Below are 26,424 nucleotides of genomic sequence, written 5' to 3'. Positions count from 1 at the left end.
CATGTCATGCTTGTGCAGCGTAGATACAGCACTCGCACCAAATTGATCAATCCTCGCCAGACACAAAAATGTGAAAGCATGCAAACTACACCACAATGATGAAGTACACTTGTGAGTGGGTTCTGCAGTGCATTGTCGCATTACGGTATCGTACAATGATACAGCCATGGTCTAAGATATTCTACAGTCCATTCCCGCTTCCCAAGGTCGATACACATAGGGGAAAAATTGTGGCACTCCTAAGTTCTAAGGAAAGACGGAGCAGTATTTTTTTAATTTATTTTTTACTAAGTACACAACCTACTCGTCAGAAGGGGAGAAGACAACAGAGTATACAATGACAAAACAGCAGGAAGAGTAGGGGCTGCAAAGCAAGCCTGTGCTGGTTTGGTGGACGTTCACAGTAGTTTTAACTGCTGCTTTTTGCATAGTCAGCATTATTCCCATTTTGGTGGCACTTTGGACATACCTGACAGCACGCAACGTATTCGAAAGATCACCGCCTGAGTTGCGTGCACTTGGTATAAGAATTGCCTGAGTACTGTTGACAATAGTCAGATTGGTACATGTACTGCTGATGGAGTTATCCAAAGATAGACTCTCTCCTAGTGGACAGCCACCTTCAATACTGTTGATTATGACAATGGCTTGAAGACCAGGTACCACTGGTAAGAGAATTACAACTTGAGGAGATACGAGTTGTGCTGGAGCTCCACCTTCAACAATAACAACATTGTCGATCTCCCCATCACCAGCACGGATAACAGGCGTACCAGCGGATTGCACAGTTATTGTGGAGATGGATGTTTCCACAGCTGATGTACCTCCATTATCAAAAACAGAAATCCGGAGGGATTGATCAAATGGTAATGTCTTTTGAGGCTCAGAGAACAAGTTGTAGTATCGCACAGTCCGAAGGACAGAACCATAACGATCCTCAAATTCCTTGCCAACAAGATCAATTGCAGTGTTGAACATTCCATTGCCATTGCCAATCTTGGTGATGTTGGGAGAGACAGAAGCAGGATCATTTACAGTGATGAAGGAACCGCAGCTTTCCACACACAAGACCTCAAACTGACTCAGTGTCTTGTTACTTAGAGTCACTGCACGCAAAGTACCAACGAACCGGGGATGTGTTGTCATTGGCCAGAAACCAAAGTAGATTCTCCCAGTGATACTTGTTCCACTATTAGCAGGCCTTGCTTGGGTACCAAGACTGGCACCATCCACAAACACAACAATGCTGTTGGCATCTCCACTCACTGCTATGTGGTGTGGAATGTTGTTATTTACAGCTGATGTTAGGACAAATTCGAGTGGTACATATATAATATTTCTTTCATTGGGAACACAGATGAATACAACAACATAGGAGTTATTAATCGAAACTGCAACCACTCCTGGAACAACAACAATCACTCCACCGTCTCGAGATGGATCCATTTCAAAGTAAGCTGCCACTGAAAACTCACTGAAATCCGATGGAAGATCTGTATTTCCAGCATCCAAAGATGTGTTCGGGCCTGTTTCAGTTGTCTGAAGAATTTGCTCACCATCAGTACATGCCGAACCGGCTAGAAGCAATAGATCAGTGGCATCAATTCCACACTTGCCGTACTTACTAATGTCAAATCTACAACCCAGTGTTGGATCACCTGCAACACAAACGGGCAGATTGTCACAGCGCCCACCACATTTGCACTCGCCACAACCTTCCTGGAGGCAAGCCTTCTCTGCTGCAGTAGTTGTTCCTGCCCTGACAAGAGCTTTGAAAATTCGACCATTCAAGTGGGTGCCGGAATCTGTTACTTCTGTATCGTTTTCCAAATGAGCACCAAAGGTAAAAGAGTTGGCATCAGTTGGTACAGGGTTGGCAAAGCATGGCACTTGCGCCAGGGATAGGTTTAACGTGATAGATAGTGTCCCATCCAGAGTGAGAACAATTGCATCAGGCTGAAACTGAGCTTGGACTTCATGTCTTCCTGTTTGGATATTCCCTCCTAATGGACCAAAGTCAAAAACGCCACCAGATTCAACTAGTATATTTAATGATCCGTCACAAGCACGATGAAAAGTCTCAAAAAATGCTTTTGATCCTGCCTGTCCGACTGCAGCGGCTTGAGCAATTAGACCATACCGCCAATCGAGTGCACGTCCCTCGCTAACAAGCACACCACGTTCCCTTTCAGCACCTTCTTCAAAGGCAAGTTCAAATTCAACATCAATTTCAAAACTATCTGTGTTGGTACGAATACCAGGCTTGTGAACCTCAGCTACTCGTCTCTCATCGCCCAACATTCCACCAAACAAGAAAGATGTTCCATCAAACGCTCCTGGAGTATGTGCAAAGTGCAACAAGTTTGAGATTCCCACTCTGAAAGCCAGAGCTCGCACTTGTCCTCGGAAGCACTGTGCATTATGGCAACCAATGATCAGACCACTATGGTTATTTGGTAAACCATCGGGCCGTTGAGAAGGAAGAAGTACGAATGGAGTCTGTTGTACATTGTCGACGTGAAGACGGAGTTGGGGGAATCGCAATTCGAGTGCAAAGTTGTGCCAAAGCCCATCAAACAAGTCGGCAGATGGATGGGCAACTTCAAAGGTTTTCCTCGCGCCATCAACTGTATATGAGACTGCAATAGCTCCAGTTGGTCTTGGTTCCACAGCGAAGGTAACATTACCAGAATTATCCAGGACAGTTATCAGGTAGCCAAATTTGGTTGTGTTGATCCTAATGCAAGTGGAGAGTACAAAGCCCTCGACGAGGCTGGCCTGTACTTCAGCCATACTGACTTTATTAGCTAGTCCATTGAAAGTGGCAATACCATTGTCAACAGGAACTGGGCCTGTCATCAGTGTCAGTAGATTGAGAGCAGTGATATCGGGACATGTGCCGAGTGGTGAGGCTGTGCAGTCACATGGAAGTGGAGAAGCCAAGCGCTGCGCAACAGCAGAAGTTCCTGGAAGATCAATGGTAAGTCGATCAATAGGGTGAATTGCATCATTATCCACAACAATAGCATTGGGCTGCAAACCAATTGGTCTGTTCTGGATTGTATATGTGTTGTTTATAATGTTTCGCAACATTGGAACATTATCATTCAAGTCCAGTAAATTCAATGTAACTGAAGCCGTATCAGTAAACATTGAATCGTTCACGAATGCTGTGAATGTGATGACAGGATCAGTTTCAAAGTCCAGGTTGGTATCAATAATTGACAGAACACCAGTAACTGGATCCACAGACACACTCGTTGGCTCGCCTTGAAGACTGAATTTCAGATCATTAAGTGTACCATCAGCATCAGTAGCAATGAAAACCAACACATTTGTAATTGCAGTTGTCTCGTTGACAGTAGCAGTATACGAATCTGGACCAAAAACAGGGCCATTATCGTTGACATTGGTGACGTTCACAGTTAGAGGAAACGATGAGCTACGGGGTGGTGTTCCAGTGTCGTTGACAAACACAGTGGCTGTATGCATAGTTGCTGTTTCAAAGTCCAGACTAGTGACCAGGGTAATGACGCCCTCGTTATCAATATCAAACAAAGGTGGAGAATCCTGTTGAAGAGAATACCTGAGCTCATCTCCATCGTTATCAATTGTTGGACAACCAGTGTCTTTATCATCAACAGATAGCGCAAGTATAGTTGTGCCTACAGGTGTATCCTCTGCAAATGATTCTGTAACAGCATTTGGGACAGTTGGAGCAAACTCATTCACGTCATTGACTGTCACAATCAGCTGGCGAGTTGCAGTCAATCTTCCACCAAAGAAACAATCCGTATTAGCTCCAACACCATCTGTAGCTACAACTGTCAAGTTGTATTCACAGACACTCTCATAGTCTAGACCAGTAGTGGTTGAAATTTCTCCCGAAGTCATATTAATTGAGAAGAGGCCAGAGAACGTGTCCACGAGGCTGTATTCAATCACATTGTTAGGGGGGAACACATCATCATCGACAGCCATGATGGTCGTCACAGAGACACCAAGGAAGCTTTCATCTACACTCACACCAGCATTATCAGTGAATCTTGGAGCATTATTATTGGCTTCCACGACTGTGATATTGAGAGTTGCATATGCACTGAATTCTCCATCAGATACTCCCATTGGAATTGTAATGGATGGATGAAGAAGACAACGGGGGACAGCACAAAGTTCGCCGTCACACGAAGTCACAACACCCGTTGTGTTGTCAATTCCAAAGACATCACACACAGTCATTTGGGTGTCCATTCCTGGTCCACTTCCTGGAGCTGCTGTACCCTCCAACTCGGTCAACATTCCATCGACCGACAAGCCGAGATTCAATGACATATTAGGGCAGATGAAGAAGAATCGCAGGTCCTGTACTTGATTGATGCTGTCGGCATCTGTTGCAGAGATGCTACTGGTGACAGTGAAACCTCTTGCACCTTCTGGTGCACAAGTGTCATATTGCACTTGTGTAAACACAGGTGCATTGTCATTGACTGGAATTGTTGAAAGGAATGTTTCCAATGGTGCAGATGTTCCACCGAATGGATTAAGTGGAGTGATGGGCCCTGCCATGCTATCTCTGACGACAACAGAGATAGTCCGCTCTCCATTCAACGGCTCATCAGCTATGTTGACGTACTCTATAAGCTGAATGGCATTGCTGGTTTCCATGAACGACAAACCACCGATGGCTAGGTTATAGACATGGCTTGTCATATTGTAATCAGTAAGATTGAAGGAGCTTCCTAGCCCAAATCCCTCGGCTATTGCCAATCGTTCACCTTCATTCCTGATTCCATCCAGTCGAACTGTTACTTCTGACACTGATGCCGAATTATCATCGGTCACATTCGATTGGAAGACATTGGTTGTCCGAATTGTGGCCTGGGATGCTTGCTCAGTCGCATTCATGCTCCTCGGTGCTGGTGGCTCAAATTCTGGAGCATCGTTTGTGCTGATCAGGTTAATAGTCAGGGCTGATAGCCGACTTGGACTCTTCCCATCATGGGCTGTGGCACTAGCCGTTCTTCTACTTCCTGTGAATTCATCATTAGTGTTGATATATGTGAACGATCTCAGGAATTCCGAGTAGTCTGCTTTTGGTGCATTAGGTCCTGACGCAGGCTGGGCAGTGATAGTGCGCATAACCCTCATACCGCCCGTGCTTACGTCATCAGTCGCCACAGTCAAGCTGTTTGGAGCAACAAAGTTGATAACATCTTCACCGGGGTATACACTGTCAAACACAACTGTCAGATTTGCTAGTGTGTTGAACTCCACATCAAAGATCTGTGCATCAGGAGTGAGGTAGATTGCCTGCACTGATTCCTCTACAAACTCCACCGTTTGGTCTAAGCCGAGCAGTAATGGTCCGTTCAAATCGACGACAGGGCGATCGTTGACAGGCTCCACAATTTGTGTTATGACTGTACTCCCAGCAGATATCGGTGAACTGGGTCCAAAGTCTGTTACCATCACTCTTCCCGTGTCGCCAGCTGCAGAGAATACCAACATGCCAGTGAAGTATACAATGTCAGCTCATTGGCATTTACTAGTAATATTGCGAGTCAGTGTCCTGTCGGAGGCTGTGCACCCCCTGAGACCTGTGAACACTGGGGTGTGCACCCGTGCACGGTGCTAGCTTGACTCACGCGATGGAATCTCATTGAGCAGCAGTGCGTATGGGTACTTAGTTGTGTGTCTATCCCCATACACGCCTACACTACAGCAGTAGTTTGATTATCCGTATGACAGAACGCCAGGAATGGGTCCAGCTAGTAGGTTTCATAAACTATACCCGGGACCAAGCTCAACCATACAACAGGAACAAGACATGTCACTGATAAGCACCGGTGATGTTTGCATGCATACTGTCTATTCTGAAGAACACATCATCACTTGGATGCATACTTTTAATCTATCATGCTATGTTTTGTGTGTGCGTGTGTGTGTGTGTGCCACTTTCCTACCATCCAGCCGCCTGTCTGCCTGTCTGTCAAGTCTCAATTGTAGAGTGTCGTGGCCCACAGTGACGGCAATATTTCTCCAGCCCCAAATCTACTTGAATGAAAGGCATTGCTGGGAAGATGGTGTGAACGTGACTAATAAACTTCACTATGACCTCACAACGCAGGATTTGCAGACGTTTAGATGAACTCAAACGGGTCACTCCTTACCGGGAAAGCTGGAATCGTCATAGGCCCATGCTTCAATGGTTGCGTTTCCATTAGCGTGAAGTTCTGGGTCGAATAGGATTTGAAGAGGTGGGCGAAGCACTAAAAACTCATTGGGCGCTAGTTCAAAAGAAATGTTGTTGATAACTGATCCATTGGGGCTTGAATACTGGCAGAAGAAACAAAACAATTTACACAAAGAGAAATTAGCAACTTTTGACGCGGCATGGAGGTTTTACAAGTGCTATGAAAACGACAAATTCGCATTATCTACAGTTGTGCTGGGTGAAATCCGAACCAAGGTGCAAAGCTGATGCTTTCTGACCAGTTTCGATTACACCATAGTATTTGTACATGTGCACATCCAGCTGCATTCGTGCCACTTCCTGGGTGGTCAAGGGCTGTGCAAGTTGAGGGGCGCCAAATATGCACTCTGGTTCGGATTCCGCCGAGCGTAATTGTATCTCACTTCACAGTAATGTGTGCGCATGCGCACTAGCTCACATGCATAGCACAAGAGAAATATCTGTGGCTGGAAAAATGGAGATTGGTACGACTGCATAGCCTTGGGCAAGCTGCTTTGTTTCCCATGAAATCAACTACACGATACATATCCTGAAGAAGGCTAAGGATGACAGCAGGCAGGGGAAGAATAATGGCTGTTAGCTCTAAATGGGACATGAAGTCCCCACATTTCAGTGGCGGCGAGCCAGATATCCAGGATGCGTGCATATGCGCATGTGCGTATGCATGCAAGTGTTGTTTTTTTCGCTTGTGCACGTGTGAGTATTTGTGTGTGTGTGTGTGTGTGTGTGTGTGTGTGTGTGTGTGTGTGTGTGCGTGTGTGTTGTGTGTGTGTGTGTGTGTGTGTGTGTGTGTGTGTGTGTGTGTGTGTGTGTGTGTGTGTGTGTGTGCATGTGTGTTGTGTGTGTGTGTGTGTGTATGTGTGTGTGTGTTGTGTGTTGTGTGTGTGTGTGTGTGTGTGTGTGTGTGTGTGTGTGTGTGTGCGTGTGTGTTGTGTGTGTGTGTGTGTTGTGTGTATGTGTGTGTGTGTGTGTGTGTGTGTGTGTGTGTTGTGTGTGTGTGTGTGTGTGTGTGTGTGTGTGTGTGTGTGTGTGTGTGTTGTGTGTGTGTTGTGTGTGTACATTATACGTGTGTGTGTACATCATACATGCACATGCCACTTGCATCAAAATCAATGCTTTGCTGAACACACCTGGAATACTCCGACATTGTTTGTTACAGCATTGCGCAGCGCAATGGCCAAGCGACCACCATCATCGTCATCATCAGAACTGATATTCGCCAGAAGGTTTGCAACAGGTGTTGGTACTGGACTGCGAAGGGGGGGGGGGGGAGAGAGAGAGAGAGAGAGAGAGAGAGAGAGAGAGAGAGAGAGAGAGAGAGAGAGAGAGAGAGAGAGAGAGAGAGAGAGAGAGAGAGAGAGAGAGAGAGAGAGAGAGAGAAGCAAGTAACAGATTCTTGTTTAGTAGACTGGTACTGGAAATGTCTCCATCCGCAAATATGACATTCTTCCACTGCAGTTTAGAGCTCGGATGTTGAGCCAACAATGTGCCCCTAACATTTTATAAATACAGCCCGGAAACCATAAGCAGAGATGGAAAATTTGGTATTGCTCGAAAGTTACGGCAACATTATGGTAATATGCACGACTGACTGTCCTAGCGACGGATGAAGGCAAAATACTCAGTGCAGGATTTTGGCCGGCAACAATTAGCCACACCGTCCGTAAGTGGCGCTTTGCCGACGGTACCAACGTGACTGAACGTGGTGGTGATAGTTCCTCGTCATGATCATGTTGTCTATGTCTTCCCTCAACTTGCATGCTACCCCATTCTACCCCAGATCAGAATCCGACCTAACGCTGATAACCATGAATTGTCGGTCTCTCGTCAATAAATTAGCTGAACTTTCGATTGTTCTGGAGAGCACTAAGCCAAGTATTGTTTGCCTCACGGAGACCTGGCTGTGCCCATCTGTTTCCGTGCATGTACCGGGCTATTCCTGTTTCAGAAGAGACAGACCAGCACACGAGAACAGAAATGCACACTCTTTCACTAGAGGATATGGTGGTGTCGCCGTGCTTGTCCGGACTGATGCTTTTCAACATATTCTCCACAGACCCGACCTGCAGCGTCAGGGCTGTGAATCTACCTGGGTGGAAGTTAAGTCTCAATGCATCCCTAACCCTATTCTTGTATGTTGCATGTATCGACCCCCTTCCCAAACGGCGGAACAATTGTCCTTCTTCTCGGATATGCTGGTCGATGCTATACAGTCCTCTTGCTATGACGAGTGTGACTTCTTCCTGACGGGGGATTTTAATGCCAAACATAATGATTGGTGCTCTTCTGACTCCACCTCTACAGCCGGTACCAACCTACAGACAGTTTTCTCAATGCTTGGGCTCCAACAACTAGTGAGTTTCCCAACATACACTTCATCAGCGGGTGCCAACTCATGTCTTGACTTGTTGGTAACCAACAAACCCCGACATGTCCTCTCAGTCGACCACGCAGCTCCTCTTGGCACATCTGATCATCTGCAGGTTGTTTGTACGCTCAACTATGCATCGTGCTCGACACCACAAGCGACTGCTAAATCGTCCCTCCATCCCCAGGCTCAGTACAGGTATAAACAAGTGCCTACCCGTGTCTGGCAGGTTGTGAATGAAGACTTGTCTAGGTTGGACTGGTCATTACTTCATCGGCATTCTGATGTTGATGATGCCATTGTCCTGTTTGATGCTTTACTACAGTCAGCATTCCATCGTCATCTGTTGCCTTACAAAGTTATTCCGCGGACAGGAGACTACATTAGGCCTCGTCCTACTATGCGGGATGCATCCCGACCCTGGATCACTCCGGACCTCAAGTGTGCTGTGAAACTGAAGCGAGATTTGTATAGCATTTATAGGAAGTATCCAACCAGTGAAAACTTCATTGCCTTTAAGCGCAAGCGTAACGAAGTGAAGTGTTTGTCACGTACCCTCCATCGTCAGTATGTACAGTCGGTTCATGCCACCCTGTCTTCCCATGATCGCCCTAGTCTCCATCAATTTCTCCGCCATCTCCGTAAGAACTGTAGTCGGGAGCCGATCCGATCAATGACAGCTTCAGACGGCACGGTAGCAACAGATCCCGCAGACATAGCAGACATATTGAACACGCAGTTTACGTCGTTTGGACTTCCTGACGACCCTACGTGGCCTATACCACCACTCACCCCTTCACCCTCAATACCTACGTCCCTCCTATCATTGTCGACTGGTACAGCCCAAGTGAGGAAATATCTCTGTAATCTGAAAACTGGCAAGTCCCCTGGTCAAGACGGAATTACCAACGAAGTTTGGAGAGCTCTTGCTCCGTCTGTTGCCTATCCTGTGTCAATTATCTTGAATATGTCATTTCGTGAAGGGAAATTCCCAGCCATGTGGAAAACTGCGGTAGTCGTGGCCACCTACAAAAATAGAGGACCACGCACCACCCCCAGCAACTATCGCCCTATCTCATTGCTCTCTACTTTATCAAAAGTGTGCGAACGTGTTGTATATGACATCATTTATGATCATGTTCGCATTTCACTTTCGCCAGCACAGTCGGGCTTTTGTCGGGGTGACTCCACCAGGTACCAGGTTACCCGCCTCGTGCAAGACATCCACACCGCCCGGAACGCCCATAACCATGTTGGTTTAGTTTTCTTCGATCTCGCAAAGGCCTTCGACACTGTTTGGCACAGGGGTCTCTTAGCTAAGCTGCGAATAGTATATCGCATTGATGGCAAGGCTATCGGCTGGCTCTCATCGTATCTCTCTAACCGACATCAGCTTGTACGCCTCTCAACTGTGTTATCGGAGCCTTTACCCGTTACTTCTGGAGTCCCCCAGGGTTCAATCCTTGGGCCACTGCTATTTCTCCTGTATATTAATGACCTCCCCGATATTGCCCCTGGTGTCAGCCTTTTCGCTGACGACACAGCTCTGCTTTGCTCCAATGCTTGCCCTATACGCCTGCACGAAGCCATGCAAGATAGCATTGGGAAAGTTATAACCTGGATGCATGATTGGAAGTTGCAGCCAAACGTTGATAAAACGGCAGCAATGTACATTTCCCCTTCTCCCCCTTCCCTGCCACTTTGTTTTCCTTCTTCAAGTGTTGCTATTCGTATTGTTGAAGAGCATAAGCATCTTGGCGTTATCATTGACTCTAAATTGTCGTGGTCACCCCATGTGCAGTATGTCTGCAAGCGCACAAGCTCCATCCTTGGGGCTCTTCAAGCCCACTGTAGACATCTTCCTCTTTCTTGCAAACGCTTGTTTTATCGTTGCTATATATTGCCCTTACTTGACTACTGTGATACTGCTTGGTCTGGCATAACTACTACTGTATTGAACAAGCTAGAAACCCATAACCGCATGCTCCTTAAAATCTTATTTAGCAAAGATCGTCGCTTTCCCTCCGCTAGTCTTTACGAAATTGCCAAGATCAGTCCCCTTTCCACTCGACATAAGTACCACCTCTGTGTTCTCATACATAAAATATTACTAAATAAAATACCCTTGCATATGCAGTCTTATAATTGGTTCTCCGAAACACGGAATACCCGGAACTCACTCAGTCTCCCACGCGCTGCCTCCACCCTATTCACTAGATCCCCGATCTTTGCTGGCTATGTGTTTTGGGCAACATTACCAACGCAGGCCAAGACCAGCACGTCGATGGATAATTTTGTTGCTAAAATCTCTGCTCAATTATAGGTTTCATGTATATCCTGCTGGTTTGTCTCCTCCTTTGCCTTCTTTGCCTCTTATTTGTATTCTTTTATCTGTTTTACTGCTGTGGTTGGCTTTCACCCTTGTCTCAGTTTTATTGGCCGTCATCATGATGTGCCATGAGATAATGATATAAATACAAAAAAATAGGTAAGATCATTCATCACAGGACGCCATCTTTGCTTTCGATATTACTGTAACATTCGTACTGCTGCCTTATCATCCTCTTTTCGAACGTTGTCTGAAACTTCACCCTTCCATCGAAACCAATCTGAAAATGCGGAGCCTTTCTGATTGTTAGCACAGGCCGCAAAGATGTTAGCGTTTTGCTGGCACATGTACATGTTGGAGTACATGTATAGCGACTAGGTAGAATACCCTTGTGTTACCTAAGTATGCGTTGAAAGATTGGCAGGGTGGTAGATGTCTGGAGAGGCACGGTCCAAATTGTGAACGAAAATCATCTGACAGTACTACATGTGATGTTTTGCACTTGACTGATCAGTCATAAAACCATAAAAATCCTGACCCTGCCTGCAACGGTGCATTTTGCGGTTCGAACCCCAGTTCAGGTACCCTTTTTGGACCCTTTTTCAAATTTCAAATATCGCAGCACTGCACTGTGTACGATAACATCTTGAAAAATTGCCAAATACGGGAGCTCGCCAGAGCCAGGGCCCATCTTTTTGTGAATGGACTGTAGTGAAGTTACATAAGCACTGAGTAGACGGTCGGGACTGTTTTCTCCAAAGACCAATCTGCACTTGTGAACTGTCACTTTGTGTAGCATGAAGGTAAGTGGTGGGGGGGGGGGGGGGGGGCTCAAATCTCGACTGTACCTTGGCGAGTCTGCAGCCTGTGAAAATCTGTACAGAGATATGTTTGCTGGGCCCGATGAGACCATGAGTTGCGCCCCGCTTTCAGCAGACTGACCGGCATCTTCAAGAATGATTGGAAGGAGGAGCACTGATTCATGTATGACTGGCCGGCGATTCCGGTACTCAAAGCAAACTGAGCAGGTGAGGTGTTCTGAGCTGTAAGGAAACTCTGAAACAGATAATGCACCAAAACAAGCAATTCAAATTATCGTATAGCCTCTGGATTGTATTTTCTAGGACAAAACTAGGACCTTCTCTATGGATAATACCACGCACAGCTGACACAACTTCCAAAGGTATGCATTGAGTGATGCCGTGACTTCCACTTACTGTCCAAGGGCAAGCCAGCTGTGCTTAATGTGGTGTTGTCAAATGCCGCAACGGTATACTCTAAGCAGCCGGACACCTTCTGGACGCTGGGTAAGGGAAGAACACGTATCTGCTGGCCAGCAAAAATGGGCATTCCGACACCTGGCTCGACACTACCATTCAGATTAGCTGATACATTCTGCCAAGCAGCCGTCGGAGTGAGTCTGTACTGTAGGATTGCAGCGAGATCAGCTGGAACAAGTACTACGGACAGGATGGTCACAGCACTCTCACTCTCGGCGTTACCATTGCTTATCTGCAAACAGAATGAGTTGAAAAGACACTGCCTGAGTATCCCACACAGTACAACTGCCATACCATGAAACCGCAAGAGTACGACGTTGGGAGTGAAAAACTGTTCGGTGTAAAAAAAAGGTGAAAGTTCGGTGTGATGCACTCGAAGCAACAAAGACTCACAATGATGCTATGTGGCTGGCATTCCTGCTAAGATTAACTCCATGCACTGTAACTACAAACAGGGCTGGCTGCAAGTCAAACCATAGTAATGTGGACCTTGACCAAATTCTACCCCATCATCAACCCAGCCTACCCGGCATAGCCTAAGAGAATGATCAAGCACAAGTCGACGGCTGAAAAGTCTGTCTCACCGAGAGCTGCTGGAGGATGCTATCAACATCTGTAGGCTGTGGACTGGAATCGTTGATTGGTAAATACGCCTCGGTGATGTTGCCCATAGGACACATACTGGCATTGAGATGTAGAGTAGGCCGCCTGGTGACAATTCCCAGCGTCAGATCGGAGTAGACGGAAGCACTGGCTCTGCCGAATGGCCAATCACTTACGTCAGATTTGATGGTCACGAGCCTGGGACAAACGTGCAAACAGACAGAATTACAAAACATAATGGCAACCTGTGTACAATATCACCCACCAGCACCACTCACCGACCCACTGTTGATCCCCAGAACCTGATGAAATAAATTATTTCATCATCGGGCTTGTGCTTCGCGATCTAAAACAAGCAATCTAATATCTTATGCCGTACGTGTAAATATGTCAGGAGAGACCAAAGCAGCCATGCCCTCTCCTACCTCAATATGTGTGAATTTCTTTCCCAATCCCATGTCACAACACAGGAGAGCTCCTCGTACAGGAATGCGTGTATGCTCAATTCAATGTGGAAAGCCAGCTGAGATTTCACCGAGAATGGCACTTACTCGGTGCTTGAAAACTGACTGCATACAATCACCTCGCGCATCAGTGCCTCGGCTTGACTGAATGTTACAGGAGATGTACCAACAGAGAAGGTGAGCGTAGCTGTTGCATTTCCCTGTATAGTTCCTAGATCCACCAGCAAGCTGGACAGTAGCAGGAGTTGGATGCTGTTTGCCGGGTTGCAAGCAACTGCACATGGTGTACCATTGCGATGCCGAACTGAAATGCTGAAACTGCCCAAGAAGTCCGTATCTCCGCTTTGCAGCGTGTAGTTCTGACCTAGCACACTGGTGCATCCAGCTACAATGGATCGAACTCTGTAGAATGAAGACAAAGCACAGTGTGGACAGGGGTATGGTGTACAATCATGTACACACCGCTGCAGCAGCTACCAGCATGTGTACGTACTTGAAGTACTATTATATGTGTGGTCTAGTTAGAGTTGTGAGGGGTGGGGGGACTGTTCACGAGATCAAGCTAATGAATGACATGACCTATATGGCGTAGATAACCTAAATATAGTAGTAACAAGACAGCAATGAGGATCAAAACAGTGCTTCCATAGTAGATACAGCAAACACGATCACCGGAAGGATGAAACCAACCCTTGAGATGGGGTCTGGCGGGCAATGGAGGGTTCATTCTCCACATTGATCGTGACTCTGAAGCTATCCTCGAGAACTCCATCAGAGACGGTGCAGGTCACTAGAACGGTGAGCTGGCCAGAAGTCTCTCTTTCATTGTTCGTGTACGTCATCGTGCGTAGGACCTGTGATCAAGTGAAAAAAGGAATTCCAACACCACAGTGCACACATTGTCAGATCTCTGTTCAGTAAGCACTTCAACACAGCGGGACACTGCATTGTAAGAAAACGGGGAACAAGAACAAGAACCGAATGCTTCCCTATAGCTATTGGACAAGCAGTGCATGTAACCACTTCGGGGCAACCTACATCATCCCCTGATCCAACGTGTGTGTGTGTGTGTGTGTGTGTGTCTGTGTGTGTGCGTGTGTGTGTCTGTGTGTGTGTGTGTGTATGTGTGAGAGAGAGAGAGTGTGTGTGTGTGCGTGTGTGTGCGTGGGGGGGGGGGTGTTTGGGTGTGGGTGTAAACGTGCACTGGCTGCTGCTTGGTGCCTCGGTGGAAGTGCGTGGCAGTGTCAAGTCGTTCAGGCACACGGGCACACCATGCGGGAAATAGCAACATCCAGCAACGTCTCATATTTTTGGATGACCAAAAATAATGAACCTAGAGCTCCATTGTGAAAGTTAATGCGTATCATCAGTGATATCTTGTTGGCAGGCTCAACAACATAATACACTGTCTTGGCACGTGGCTTGTTTCCGCACTAGAAAACGTATGTGCATCACATAACACTACGGTATCAAGCTTGAAAACCTAACAGGTGTCAAGGCGCCTGGAAATACAGAGGAGAGGGAGAGTACTAGGTTACCTTTTCATACTCTTGTACGTTGGAACTATTCGTGAGCCGGTAGGTGATTACGTCGTCCGTGCCTGAAAACACATCAATAGCTACACCAGTAGTTCCTGTGTCAAATGAAAGAAACTCCAGACCCTCAGCGGTAGACACGGCGTTGGACAGAATGCAGGTAATAGAGGGATCTGGACCATCTACGTCAGACACTGTAGCGTCAGCGCCAATTGCTAGCGGAACCCCATCTTCGAACCTTCTGGTGACGTATGTTCTGGATATTGAGGATGCACCAGGGGCCTGTAAAAAAAACAGAGGATACGAAGATCCGAGAACGCAGTAAAAAAGAACGAGAGAACAATCGAAAACCATGGAATGGACTCGCAGAAATTCTATTTTCGAAGGAATGAAAAATTGGCGTGCCTTAAACCCAGTCGACCATTACAGTTATACAAAGCTCAATGTACAACCTGTGAAAGAGGTCATAGAAGAGAAGGGGAGAGAGAAAGAATCCCAGTTGCTGATCATGATCTCACTCACTGCAAATATCTGTGGTGGGTCGTTGAATCCAGTGATGCAGACATTGAATTGGACAGCATTGGAACTCGCGTTGTGACTGTCGTACACCACGACATCTAGCACGCGGTTGCCGGTGTTCAAGCCTCGATCCTCGTTGTCAAACAGTACGCCAAAGTCATGTTCCACGCCAGGTATGGATCGTGGAGGATCAAAGACAGCCATCAGCTGCCCGGCAGTTCCGTTGTACATCAATGATGCCGTGCCACTGTAAATGAACGGTGAAGTAAAGCTCAGTACGTCGTTTTTGTGGTGGTTTCGTGATACAGTCACTAGGATCATTGAAATACCATCAAACTCGGGATCATAGATGGCTGTAGCATTTGATGGTATCACGATGACCGGTCCCGCGCCAGGCTTCGGACCCTCTGTAAAATTCGCACACGACTGCGAAGCATTCACATGCCTGATTCTCGGTTCATCGTTCACAGGCTGAATGTTAATAGTCACAGTTTGGCCAATCGAGGATGCCAGGCCACCACCACTGCTGTTGCTGCAGCTGGATGAGTCCAGAATGCGGACATCCTGCCAAAAAGCACATGCGAGAAGGAGTTTTGATTAATCACAAGTACACCAAGACTACACCAAGATGGGTGATACTGTTTGGCTAGGAATATTCAGAGCATGGGTCTAGCCCGGGGAGCACCATAGTGGATGTGGTTCATAGCCACCACTCTACATACTACATGTCTGCAGGTATCTGCTTACTGAAGGTGACTACTATTGAGTAATGAAATTTGCCAAATTGTTTGACTCCCAGGTTTACCAGGAATCCGTCGGGCTGTTCCCTGCCCCTGCAGAGGTAACACTTAATGATAACAAAGGAGCGAATGCAATGCATATCCCCCCCCCCCCCCTCCCAACTTCGAACTCACCAGTATACAATGCATGCACCTACTCTCCGGGCCTATTATCAGACAGCAGTTGCCAGCACTAGTAGTTGAAATACAACTTGTCGTTCAGCAGCTCGCCTACAACTCCAAAAAATTATGGACATGTGTTCTTACGAATTTGTTTGTACACGGATATGCACACGTGTATACACCGTTAATTCAACTGCACTTTACAGCTTACTTGCAGTGTGATGGGCTCTGTGGGATTGTCATCCTGCGTCTCCAGCACCAGTCTTCCAAGCAGATCCTACACAGCAGTAGTGTGGAACAGGCATAGTGGTGAGTATAGAGAGAGGGGCACCAAGGCATCGCTTCACATGCAGGCAGCCAGTAAAGACAGTCAGTATTACAGTTTTAATGGCCGAAGACTCTGGCAGTGTGCTTGCATCACACTTTCCAGCAGTGTAAAAGGAAATTTCAAGTGTTTGCTCTGCTTTATTACACAATCTGCCTCCAACCGACACATGATAGTTTTCAGCTATAGAGGATTCCAGATTCACAGATAATTATAATGTTAGTGCTAATGTCACGTCCCAGAATAAGACAACTGCTGCCTGATAGTCCTGTGACAGCAGGATCTACATAGTGAGCAGCTCTGTGCTGAGCTGTCACGCCCTTTTAGTACAACGTGGTTTGGCCAGTGTCTTGTCCCACGTGCTTAGCATGTAGGTTGAGCGACACGCGCTTTCCCACGTAGGTGACATGCCTTCTTGGCATGACACATCATGTGATCCAAGGCCGGAACCTGGTCAGGTAGGTTCTCGCGTTGTACGTTTCCTGGAAGTGCTTCACTTCCTGGAAATGCGACTCCAGGCTTTGTGCAAAACCACGTCACTACGACGTTCTACAGGTTTCCACGATGCCTCGGCGCTTCGTGCAAAGAGCCAAGACTAATATGACATTGTATATCAAGAGCTAATTGCAAGGCAGGAGACGTGTGCAAGAACCAAAACCGTCACCGCGCAAGAGGTCAGAGTATCACGCAAGCAAGACCAAGAATGCAGCAGAACTTACCATAAGAAGCCGCTGAACTATGGCACGTTGGGTGAGCGGGCTCCCCAACGTGACCCTCATATACTCACATTGTACTCTGACGTGGGTGAGCGGGCTCCCCACGTCCCAATTTGGTCTTTCTCCTCCCGATGTCTTTCTTTCTCTTTCTTCTCGAATGATCACCGTACGTATATTCTGCATTTCTGCTGACTGGCTGCGCACATTCTGGTTTGACTTGTTCTGCTATTTCCTGGAATTACCTCGCCATGATCACGCCATTATATCTCTGAAGCACCCTATAAAAGAAGCTCTCATTCTCTCTTTTACTTCAGTTCTAGTCTAGTCTAGTCTAGTCTAGTCTAGCAGTCGAGACTCGGTCTCAGCTCTCTGTCTTCGTTTACTTTGAGCTCGGATTTGATACTACTCACAACGTAAAACTAACAGTCTCTGTCTGTTGATCGTGTGGGGTTGAACTTGGACCAAGCCAGCTATATTGGTTGGCCCCTGGGTTGTGTTGGGCTTGTCGTGAGGCCACACGTCTATATTCAGTCGCCGCTCGTAGTGATTTCGGGGTCCGGTCACTCTGAGCCAGGGACGCGACACTAAGTTACTGCTAACGGTCCAGAACTGGAAAAAAACAAGAGGCCGGGCACGTGGCTAAAAAAAGGTATCCTTCTTGAAGTAAAGTACATGTCTTAGTGCATTGATAAGCGCAGCAGTCGTCCTCACTGCACATGTTTGTCGTGACCAGCACGGACAAAGTTAAGCAGCAAAGACAACTAAAATTGGAGCACTTTACCGAACGAGGCGCTAGTGTCAACTCTCGACCCAACAGTTGCACCAAATCAAATACAGAAAGTCTGTGAGAACGTCATCGAATGTGTGCATCTGAGCTCATGTACGAGTATGCGCATCCATATATCGGAGTGCGTGTGTGAGTATGCGCTTGTACCTCTGTTTGACTGATGTTGAGGGGTGATGTGAAGTTGACCTAAGAGAGAAGACACACAGCACACAATGGAAAAAGGTGGTTTGATTCCTGCACAGTGTCAGTGAAAGGATACCATATCTCATATTTATAAATGTGTTCATATTTTGCTGACGTCTGGGATGAGCATGGTACATGATAGGTCTAGCTATAATTAATTAGCTGAAAGCACAATGCACTTCTGCAGTTTGCCTACCCACCCACTTTAGCATCAGGCCCCTTGAACTCTAGTCTTCGTTCTGGCCCTTTACCACTGTCACAGATAACACACCCGTGTGACAGGTGCAGTGGTGACTGGAGATGTGCTTTGAGTTACCTGTTGAGTGTCGGAATGAATGCATTTACTTTGCCTCAGTATCAACAATATGCACATTGCCCTCAGCAGGCAGAGAAAGGGCATCATAGCATGTCACAATGACTGTGTATGTGCCGGATGCTGCCTGGTAGTAAACATCAACTGGAAGTGGCCGATGCAATGGTAATCAAATTCTTTATGGCTGTGGCCAGTCAAACAGGATGTACAACGGCAACTGCATGCAGTATGGAGATGCAACGGGAACTGGTGATGCAAGAACTGGTGTCCACTGTGTTACAATATGCACTTGTGAAGATTCCAAATCCGGTCGTAAAGGAGTTGTCTTAAAAGGAGTGCTATCCTCAACACTCCTGAAAAGTAGTGGTGGTGGCGGGGGCGGGAGCACCGGTGGCCTCGGTGGTGATGGCTGTGTACCTCACTGGCTTAAACCAACCAAACCTGTGCCTGGAGATAGAGCAAAAACATGTCAGTAACACGACTGTAACTCACTGTGACAGTCCCATCCAGCTGCTGTACATCAATAAATGCAGGTGTTGTAACCTAGGAATATAGCCAAATAGTATAGACCAACATGCGCATAGGTCACACGCACACGCACACACACACACACACACACACACACACACACACACACACACACACACACACACACACACACACACAAACACAAACACACACAAACACAAACACAAACACAAACAGAAATGCATGAATGCATGCACATACACACAAACACATATGCATAGGCCCAGAAATACACACGCACATACATGTACACAAATGCGTGCACACACGCACGCACGCACGCACACACACACACACATGCACACGCACACACATACACACACACACAGCGGAAGTCTTGAAAAATAAGGAGAGAGAAGAGAGACCCGTTGGGGCAGACAGGGCAAGCTAATGGAAGGAGAGCAGTGCAGGAGATCAAGCTAATGGAAGGAGAGCAGTGCAGGAGATCAAGCTAATGGAAGGAGAGCAGTGCAGGAGATGGAGGCAGACTGATGGGCGGGTAGGCAGACTGACTAACGGACAGACTGGTGGACTGGTGGAAGGAGGGACAGGCGTATGGACAGACAGGTGGACAGACCAATGTACAGACAGCCAGACGGGTGGGCAGTCGGTGGACGGACAAGCGGGTGGAGAGATGGACGGGCGGATGGACAAGCAGATAAAGTTACATAGTCAAATATTAGTAATGTCTACTTTTGGATATGTCATGGGACGGTAGCTCCTTGTACAAAAGAATCCCAGGGGTAAATTACTGTTCATCTGAGGTAGGAAAGAGAAAGCTATTACGATGTAAAAAGGACCAAGAAACTACAAGCTACACTATAATGTCTACTAACACCACCAGTTACTAAACAATCAGCTCATGCGATAACATTTTTATAATTTGTTATAAATAATCCTTGGCTCTCCATCCGAGTTAATTATTACGATAATATACTTAGTAAAGGAAGCCATAAGATGTTGAATAAATAAATGAAAGACCCCACCATCCTACGTTTCCACTGTAACAACAGAAGAAGAAGGCAGACCATTTTCCTCCTGCTGTTCCCGTATGGGGATATCGCTTTCGGATTATTGGAACCCGGTCAAGTCTGTGTAGATAGGGACGTCTGAAGATGGAATCGTGATGAGTCACTCGCCTCACCACTGGAATTATTCAAGCCCAGGAGATTTACCTGAGGCTCATATCATATTCATCTTATAAGTGATAAAACAGTAGATGAATTGCTCTCTTGTAAGTCCTGGCAGAGAAACAGCAACGAAAAAAAATAATGAAAAAACCACAGACACCTGATTAGCTTACATTATCCAAAAAGTAGAACTCGGTCTTCGCATTGCCAAGAGCACGTTCCGGATGCTGCACCCTGAAGGTGAGAGCAATGAAACACTGCGGTGCACAGGGCTCTACATTGTCGCCGTCTAAGATTCCGACACCGCCAAACACTCTTCCAGCACTGTTCTCCTGTATAGGCAGCGGAGGTGATACTACAGTCAGCTGGGGTTCATGATCATTTCTCCGCTCCAGTGAAATTAAATTTGTTATTGTTGCAGAAGACTTCACATCCCTGCAGAGAACACAAGAGTACTTCGACAGTTCAACCAACGCATTTCATGTGTGCCGTTTGGCATGTACATGTGCAGAACCGAATGTACAGTCTCGCAAACCAAAAACAGCTGCAATTTCTACTGTATTTGCTAAAGTACAGTGCTTTCCTTGGATGCACTATATGCATATACTATAGTGCAGATTTATAACACACCGGGTGTGCTCTGGATACCGTAGATATGATTTGTATGCTATCAAATGTACCAGGGGTGTCCACACTTTGCTCAGAAAGGGGTGTCCACACTTTACTCAGAAAGGGGTGTCCACACTTTGCTCAGAAAGGGGTTTCCACACTTTGCTCAGAAAGGGGTGTCCACACTTTGCTCAGAAAGGGGTGTCTACACTTTGCTCAGAAAGGGGTGTCCACACTTTGCTCAGAAAGGGGTGTCCACACTTTGCTCAGAAAGGGGTGCATATATTACGGTAAATACATGTACAATACCTTCCACCCGGCAAAGGTGACAAGCCCACTCTCGCAATAATTATATAATTATCAAAAGTGTAAATAATCTACGTGGAGATAATAATTTTAATATAGCTATGAATAGGATGAAGGCCGCAAACATCACGCAACTACGTTACTTGTTTGACATGTATTTACTGTGTATTTTATAACAAAAATATTATTGAAAACCCATAATCGATTTTCTTGTTCCTATCATCAGTGGGAAAAATACGGAACAAAGGATACAACCAAAGAAACTGAAGTTAAGTACTGTAAATAGAAAGGTGTTAGAAATAACAAGAAGATACACGTGCAATAAAACCACTAGAGGAAACGCAAAAAGGTAACAAGATTACGTAACCAAAGGCGAGAAGGCACTAAACGAAGTGTCAACCTACGAATACAACTTCAGTGCAACAACGTGCTCCTTCTGCTTACACAAAACAGGCTTATGAATACGTATATGTAGGACTCAGTATAGAGTCCATGCACTATATGATGTCCAGTACCCTATATAGAGTCCATTGGTCCAAAATCCACTATACAGAGTCCAGGAGTCCACTCAGTTTTGATCAGCTTCATCCTGCCGCGCAATCCCCTATAAGGAGTACACTTTTTCTACAAGTCCCCTATTCACGGTCCATCAGGAGTCCAGTTTATCCAGTCACGCCGTCCTGTGTGTTGTGCCCGAAAGAGAACATATTTTCAGTTTTGCTTGCCTCGTGGCAGCGCATTCCTTTCTTCACTTCAGCCATGGCTGCCAATTCTGCTGTGCAGTTGCTGACAGTAATCGGTCTCGAGCTAACCAAGGAGGATAAGGAGACGTTCAAAATCAAATCTGGAAAGCGTCTTGTGGTTCTCTGAAGACGTTTCATCAGTGCGCGGGATGAAAGCAGAAATTGCAGAACGAGAAAAGTTCAGCACAGTTCAAATCTGACGAGTCAGGTACACTGACGCTCTCTTTCGTTCGACGCCACAAGGATCCCCTGTTTGGCTGGCCATTGCTGCCAGTAAGACGTTTGAACGGTTTCATCAGAGCGAGGGATGAAAGCAGAAAGCGGAGAAAGAGAAAAGATCAGCACAGCTGCAATCTGACGAGTCAGATACACTGACACTCTCTTTCGTTCGACGCCACAAGGATACCCCTGTTTGACTGGACAAGAGCTGCCTGTACCACCGTGTCAAAAGGCTGTCCAACTACATGGCAGGACGATGACTGAGGTAAGGAAGCTTTTACTCGTTTCGATTGGTCTGCTGTTCTGTCGTTATGCTTGAATTTTTTTTCCATTTTCAAGGAGCGTATCGCGTTTGTTTGATGTTGCTTGAATGAATGCCCTAAAAGTAATCAACCACTTCGTCCTCAAGGACTGCAAGGACTTTGCATCAATCGTATATGATCGTCTAGCTATCATCAATTATTATTTTATTTCATGAGAAATGTATTTTTATCCCTGTGATAATTATGTGAACTCCACGACACTCTTCCTGTAGTATGATGTCAAATACAATGGGATCCACAAACGCAGTGCCAGTGTACTAGTAGTAGTAGGACTAGGAGGATTGCTTGTATGCCAATGACAAGAAAAAGCTTCTCAAGCTAATACTCGTATTCCCTGAAGTAACCGTTTTGATGTCACGAACATGACATTGTGTCAGTGAAACTGCCTCGTGACAACAAATCATTGCATTTCCATCTTGGGGAAGACTGACTGACAGCAACGCTGTACAGATTGTTCAAAATCATCTCATTTCAATTTAGTTGCAGTGAAGTGAAACACTGTGTACACTACATGTATGTTGGTGTGTCTGTGCGTCTTGAGTGTGCACAAACGATCTTATTCCTCGTATTACTAATAGATTATTGTCCCCACCATCACCTGTTCACAGGTCTTTGAGTGGATTGATTTTCATTGAGCATCACATTCGTTGAGAACTAGGTAGTTGTGTGCTCCCATGCATCATTACGGTAATAAGCGTATCCTTGTGCTATTTATTTGTTGCAGGTGTGCTGATCTTCAGAAGCTTGCGGAACTGAGTGCTGCTGAACATTTGCATGGCCATGAGCAATGGTGAAGCTTGCTATTGCACTCTCAGCATGTGCTAGTATTATGCTGACCACTGCACTATGTTACTCTCTTACACTACTACGTGTATGTAAACGTGCGTGTACCCGTCCCCGTACGCATTCGTTTCGTATAATTATTTGTTATCCCTCTTGACTTTCATGTAAATGGGTGGACGTTTGCATGGCTGTTGGAGTTGCGTGTGTATTGTGTCTCTACTCTTTTCTTGGTGTTTTCTTGGCCTTGTATAAGTTTGTGTGTGTGTGTGTGTGTGTGTGTGTGTGTGTGTGTGCGCGCGCGCGCACAATAATTTGAAAACAAATAATTAATCCTGGGCTCTCCATTGTTCTCTTTCGATTCTTGGTTTTTTTTCTAGGTATTTTCTTGGCATTGTGTGGGTGTGTGCATGTGTGTGTGCGTGCACAATAATTTGGCAACACTACATCAGTACATGATTGAGATATTGTAATTTGCAGCGTCTGCGAAGAGACCACTTGATTTGAGGATGGTGTTTGTAGGGTTTTTCATGTAATGAAGTGGCTGCAGTGGCGCCTCAATACATATTTTTTTATCTTGAGAAGTGAATGATGTAAAGGATTAAAGGGAGAGGCCGTTTTCTGGTTAATATTCACTGCTTACAGCAGATCCTATGTCTATTTTCGAACTCGATAGGGGGATGCCTAATTGGCTGGACTTTATACAGGGGGTGTTGTCCACATAAAGACTCTTTATAGTTGATTTCAAAGTTTGGACTCCGTACAGTTGATTTTGGACCAATGGACTCTATATAGGGGTGAAGCCAATTGGCTGGACTCTATACAGGGAGTGATGTCCATCGAAACTTTGAGCTCACAGTTGATTCTAAGTTTGGACTCTGTACAGTGGATTTTGGACCAATGGACTCTATATAGGGGTTGGACATCATATAGGGGCTGGACGCTCTACTGAGTCCAACATATACAAACTGCCTCAAGGACTTTCAACTGTTGGACATAACGCGCACGACACAGTACATGACACAGTACGCTGCCACCAGCGAATTTCAGTAGTTGCGTGATGTCTGCGGCCTTCATCCTATTCATAGATTTATTAATATCAAAAGTGTCTTTCCTATTCAAGGACAATGTTCCTATGTGTAGCGCATTGCTGCCACCGGCGAATTTCAGCTCAGCCGCTCACCGTGCTCATCTTCTGGTCTTGCTCTACAACCTGCAAACAGTTCAGCCTCTTTCATCATGTATCGACCTGCAAGAACTCGGGCGGATGCTTTTCACTCAATGAAGCTAGCAGCGCAGGCAAATGTGTACTCTGGGTCGGATTTCACCCAGCGCAACTGCAGTATTCGGGTTCATGCTAGCAGGACAACATTTACATTTAATACACTACTTGTTTGCAGTATGGAGGAAGAGAGTAGGCAACCTGATGGTGGTAAATAGAGCACATTATGTTGCTTACGGTGCTGCTTGATTGGTGTTGATAGAAAAGGGAGTGACTTCAACAAGAAGACCTCTTGAGCTGCTGCAGTTGAATTCATCAGCCGTATGTTGATACATGATCACAGATGAGTTAACGAGCTCAGAATCCGTGATGCGAAGAGGTGGTGTCCAGCGAATGACAAATGCTGTTGGATGAATGGACGTCACTTGTCCGCTGGTTGTGCCTGTTTGACTCATAAGTCCCTCCAAATGTGCATCATTGTTATTGCCAATGAGGCTGTATTGTACTTGCGAAATATCATAGAAACTGGCATACAAGCACAAAATAAGCAATGAAACCTTGCTCCTGTTAATAATGAAAAGAAAATTATTACGCTGAAAACAAATGTGTTACTTAAAAGTAAAATTGCAGACATAAGTACACGCGTGTCTATTGAAAGCAATACATCAACTTCTTGGAACGTTGTATTCACTTTGATCCTTTAATCCCCCCGAAATCAGAGCTGTGTTCAATTAAATGCTGGTAAAGGCACTAAACACTTGAGAAAAAACATCATATCAACACCACCAAACACCAATCCTGAACACCGCCTCTGAAGCACCAGACCAATATTGTTACATATCCATTCAGATCTTATCTACAGATTGGCTTTCGGTGCATGAAGGGATGCTCCCCCCCCCCCCCCCCCCTCTCTAGCTAGCTAAAGAGAGGTTTGAGTGCGCAGACAAAGTGTTTCACACGGTGTTGTTGGTCTTACGTTTCTACGGTATGCAGGCTGACGATGGTCGGCGTGGATACTACCGGTGCTCCATTCTCTGTGAATGCGTAATGTCTTGAAGAATTGAGAGTTATGATCTGGAGAGAAGCAGAGTTCAACCAGACACACATCCTCATAAATTGGACAAGGTATCAGAAACAGGTGTGCCATGTTCCGCAAGCATGGGAATGCAAATTATATTTTAAACGCCTTGCTTACAGCAGCACAAAAGCTGTGCATTGCTATTTCAGTAGCATTTACATGTGGTTCCCTTGTGTAAATATATCTTTTCTAGTGTAGTTAGAACAACTAGAGAACAAAATGTTGATTTTTGTTGGAGAGAAACAAACCAACACACGCAGCATAGGAGCCGTGATATAGTATAGACTACTGTAGGCCTTTCCGTGCTATGAAAAGGCCTAGTTGAATCTATATGGCTTCTGTGCTGTGTGAACTAGAATACTGTTCATATTTCTGAATCCCTTACCGGTGGCTCCTCGGGGACCGGGATCAGCATCACCTCAGCATTGCCTTGTAAAGATAAATTAAGGTGTACATTGTGCAGTGTGCAGGAGACGCTGCGTTGCAGTGGATCACCACTGGGAAATTCATTCTCCGCTGTCATGCGGATGGCTACCCTATTACAAAAAGAGGAGCCAACAACACATACCTGGCATGATTATCATGTCACGTTTTCACGACAGTACAGACCAACTAAAAATTTTAATTTTCCCAGTGGTACTGCAAGAACAGAAAAGATGTCGATGCCACCTGACTAAGAACAAGTTGCGGCAGCTCGAGAGAGTGCTTGGTGCACCTACGAGTAGACTCGTAGGTGCAGAGCCTTATACAGATAAATAGAAGGAGAAAACAAAGCGTTATTTACTCGGAGTTTCATGCGGTAGCAATCATGATTCCACCTGGCTGCATGGTGCATCTGCCGTGGCACTCATTTATGTTGTACATTTGCAGAAATGCATATAATACCTCTGTGGTAGTCCCACTGAACTG

The 26,424-nt window shown here is 46.0% G+C and overlaps 1 protein-coding gene across 1 annotated transcript in view; it reads right to left on the bottom strand.

Annotated features, from left to right (window-relative positions):
* Positions 1 to 287: 287 nt before the first annotated feature.
* The window catches only part of LOC135810499 (uncharacterized), a 52,476-nt gene continuing 26,339 nt past the window's right edge, over positions 288 to 26,424 (bottom strand). The window contains exons 11-28 of the mRNA XM_065323990.1: positions 25,901 to 26,051; positions 25,414 to 25,511; positions 24,675 to 24,962; positions 20,409 to 20,670; positions 19,070 to 19,120; positions 18,229 to 18,267; positions 16,465 to 16,530; positions 15,355 to 15,915; positions 14,836 to 15,114; positions 13,988 to 14,151; positions 13,385 to 13,699; positions 12,815 to 13,031; positions 12,168 to 12,462; positions 11,799 to 12,006; positions 7,384 to 7,504; positions 6,171 to 6,336; positions 470 to 5,489; positions 288 to 300 (exon numbers count right to left, since the gene is read on the bottom strand). Coding sequence (XP_065180062.1) covers positions 288 to 300; positions 470 to 5,489; positions 6,171 to 6,336; positions 7,384 to 7,504; positions 11,799 to 12,006; positions 12,168 to 12,462; positions 12,815 to 13,031; positions 13,385 to 13,699; positions 13,988 to 14,151; positions 14,836 to 15,114; positions 15,355 to 15,915; positions 16,465 to 16,530; positions 18,229 to 18,267; positions 19,070 to 19,120; positions 20,409 to 20,670; positions 24,675 to 24,962; positions 25,414 to 25,511; positions 25,901 to 26,051 — 8,314 coding nt within the window. The remainder of the gene's footprint in view (positions 301 to 469; positions 5,490 to 6,170; positions 6,337 to 7,383; positions 7,505 to 11,798; positions 12,007 to 12,167; positions 12,463 to 12,814; positions 13,032 to 13,384; positions 13,700 to 13,987; positions 14,152 to 14,835; positions 15,115 to 15,354; positions 15,916 to 16,464; positions 16,531 to 18,228; positions 18,268 to 19,069; positions 19,121 to 20,408; positions 20,671 to 24,674; positions 24,963 to 25,413; positions 25,512 to 25,900; positions 26,052 to 26,424) is intronic.

Source organism: Sycon ciliatum, chromosome 2, assembly GCF_964019385.1.
Source record: "Sycon ciliatum chromosome 2, ocSycCili1.1, whole genome shotgun sequence".
Classification (NCBI taxonomy): Eukaryota; Metazoa; Porifera; class Calcarea; order Leucosolenida; family Sycettidae; genus Sycon; species Sycon ciliatum.
Note: the sequence above shows the minus strand (reverse complement) of the source record. Positions and strands in the feature narration are given on the sequence as shown.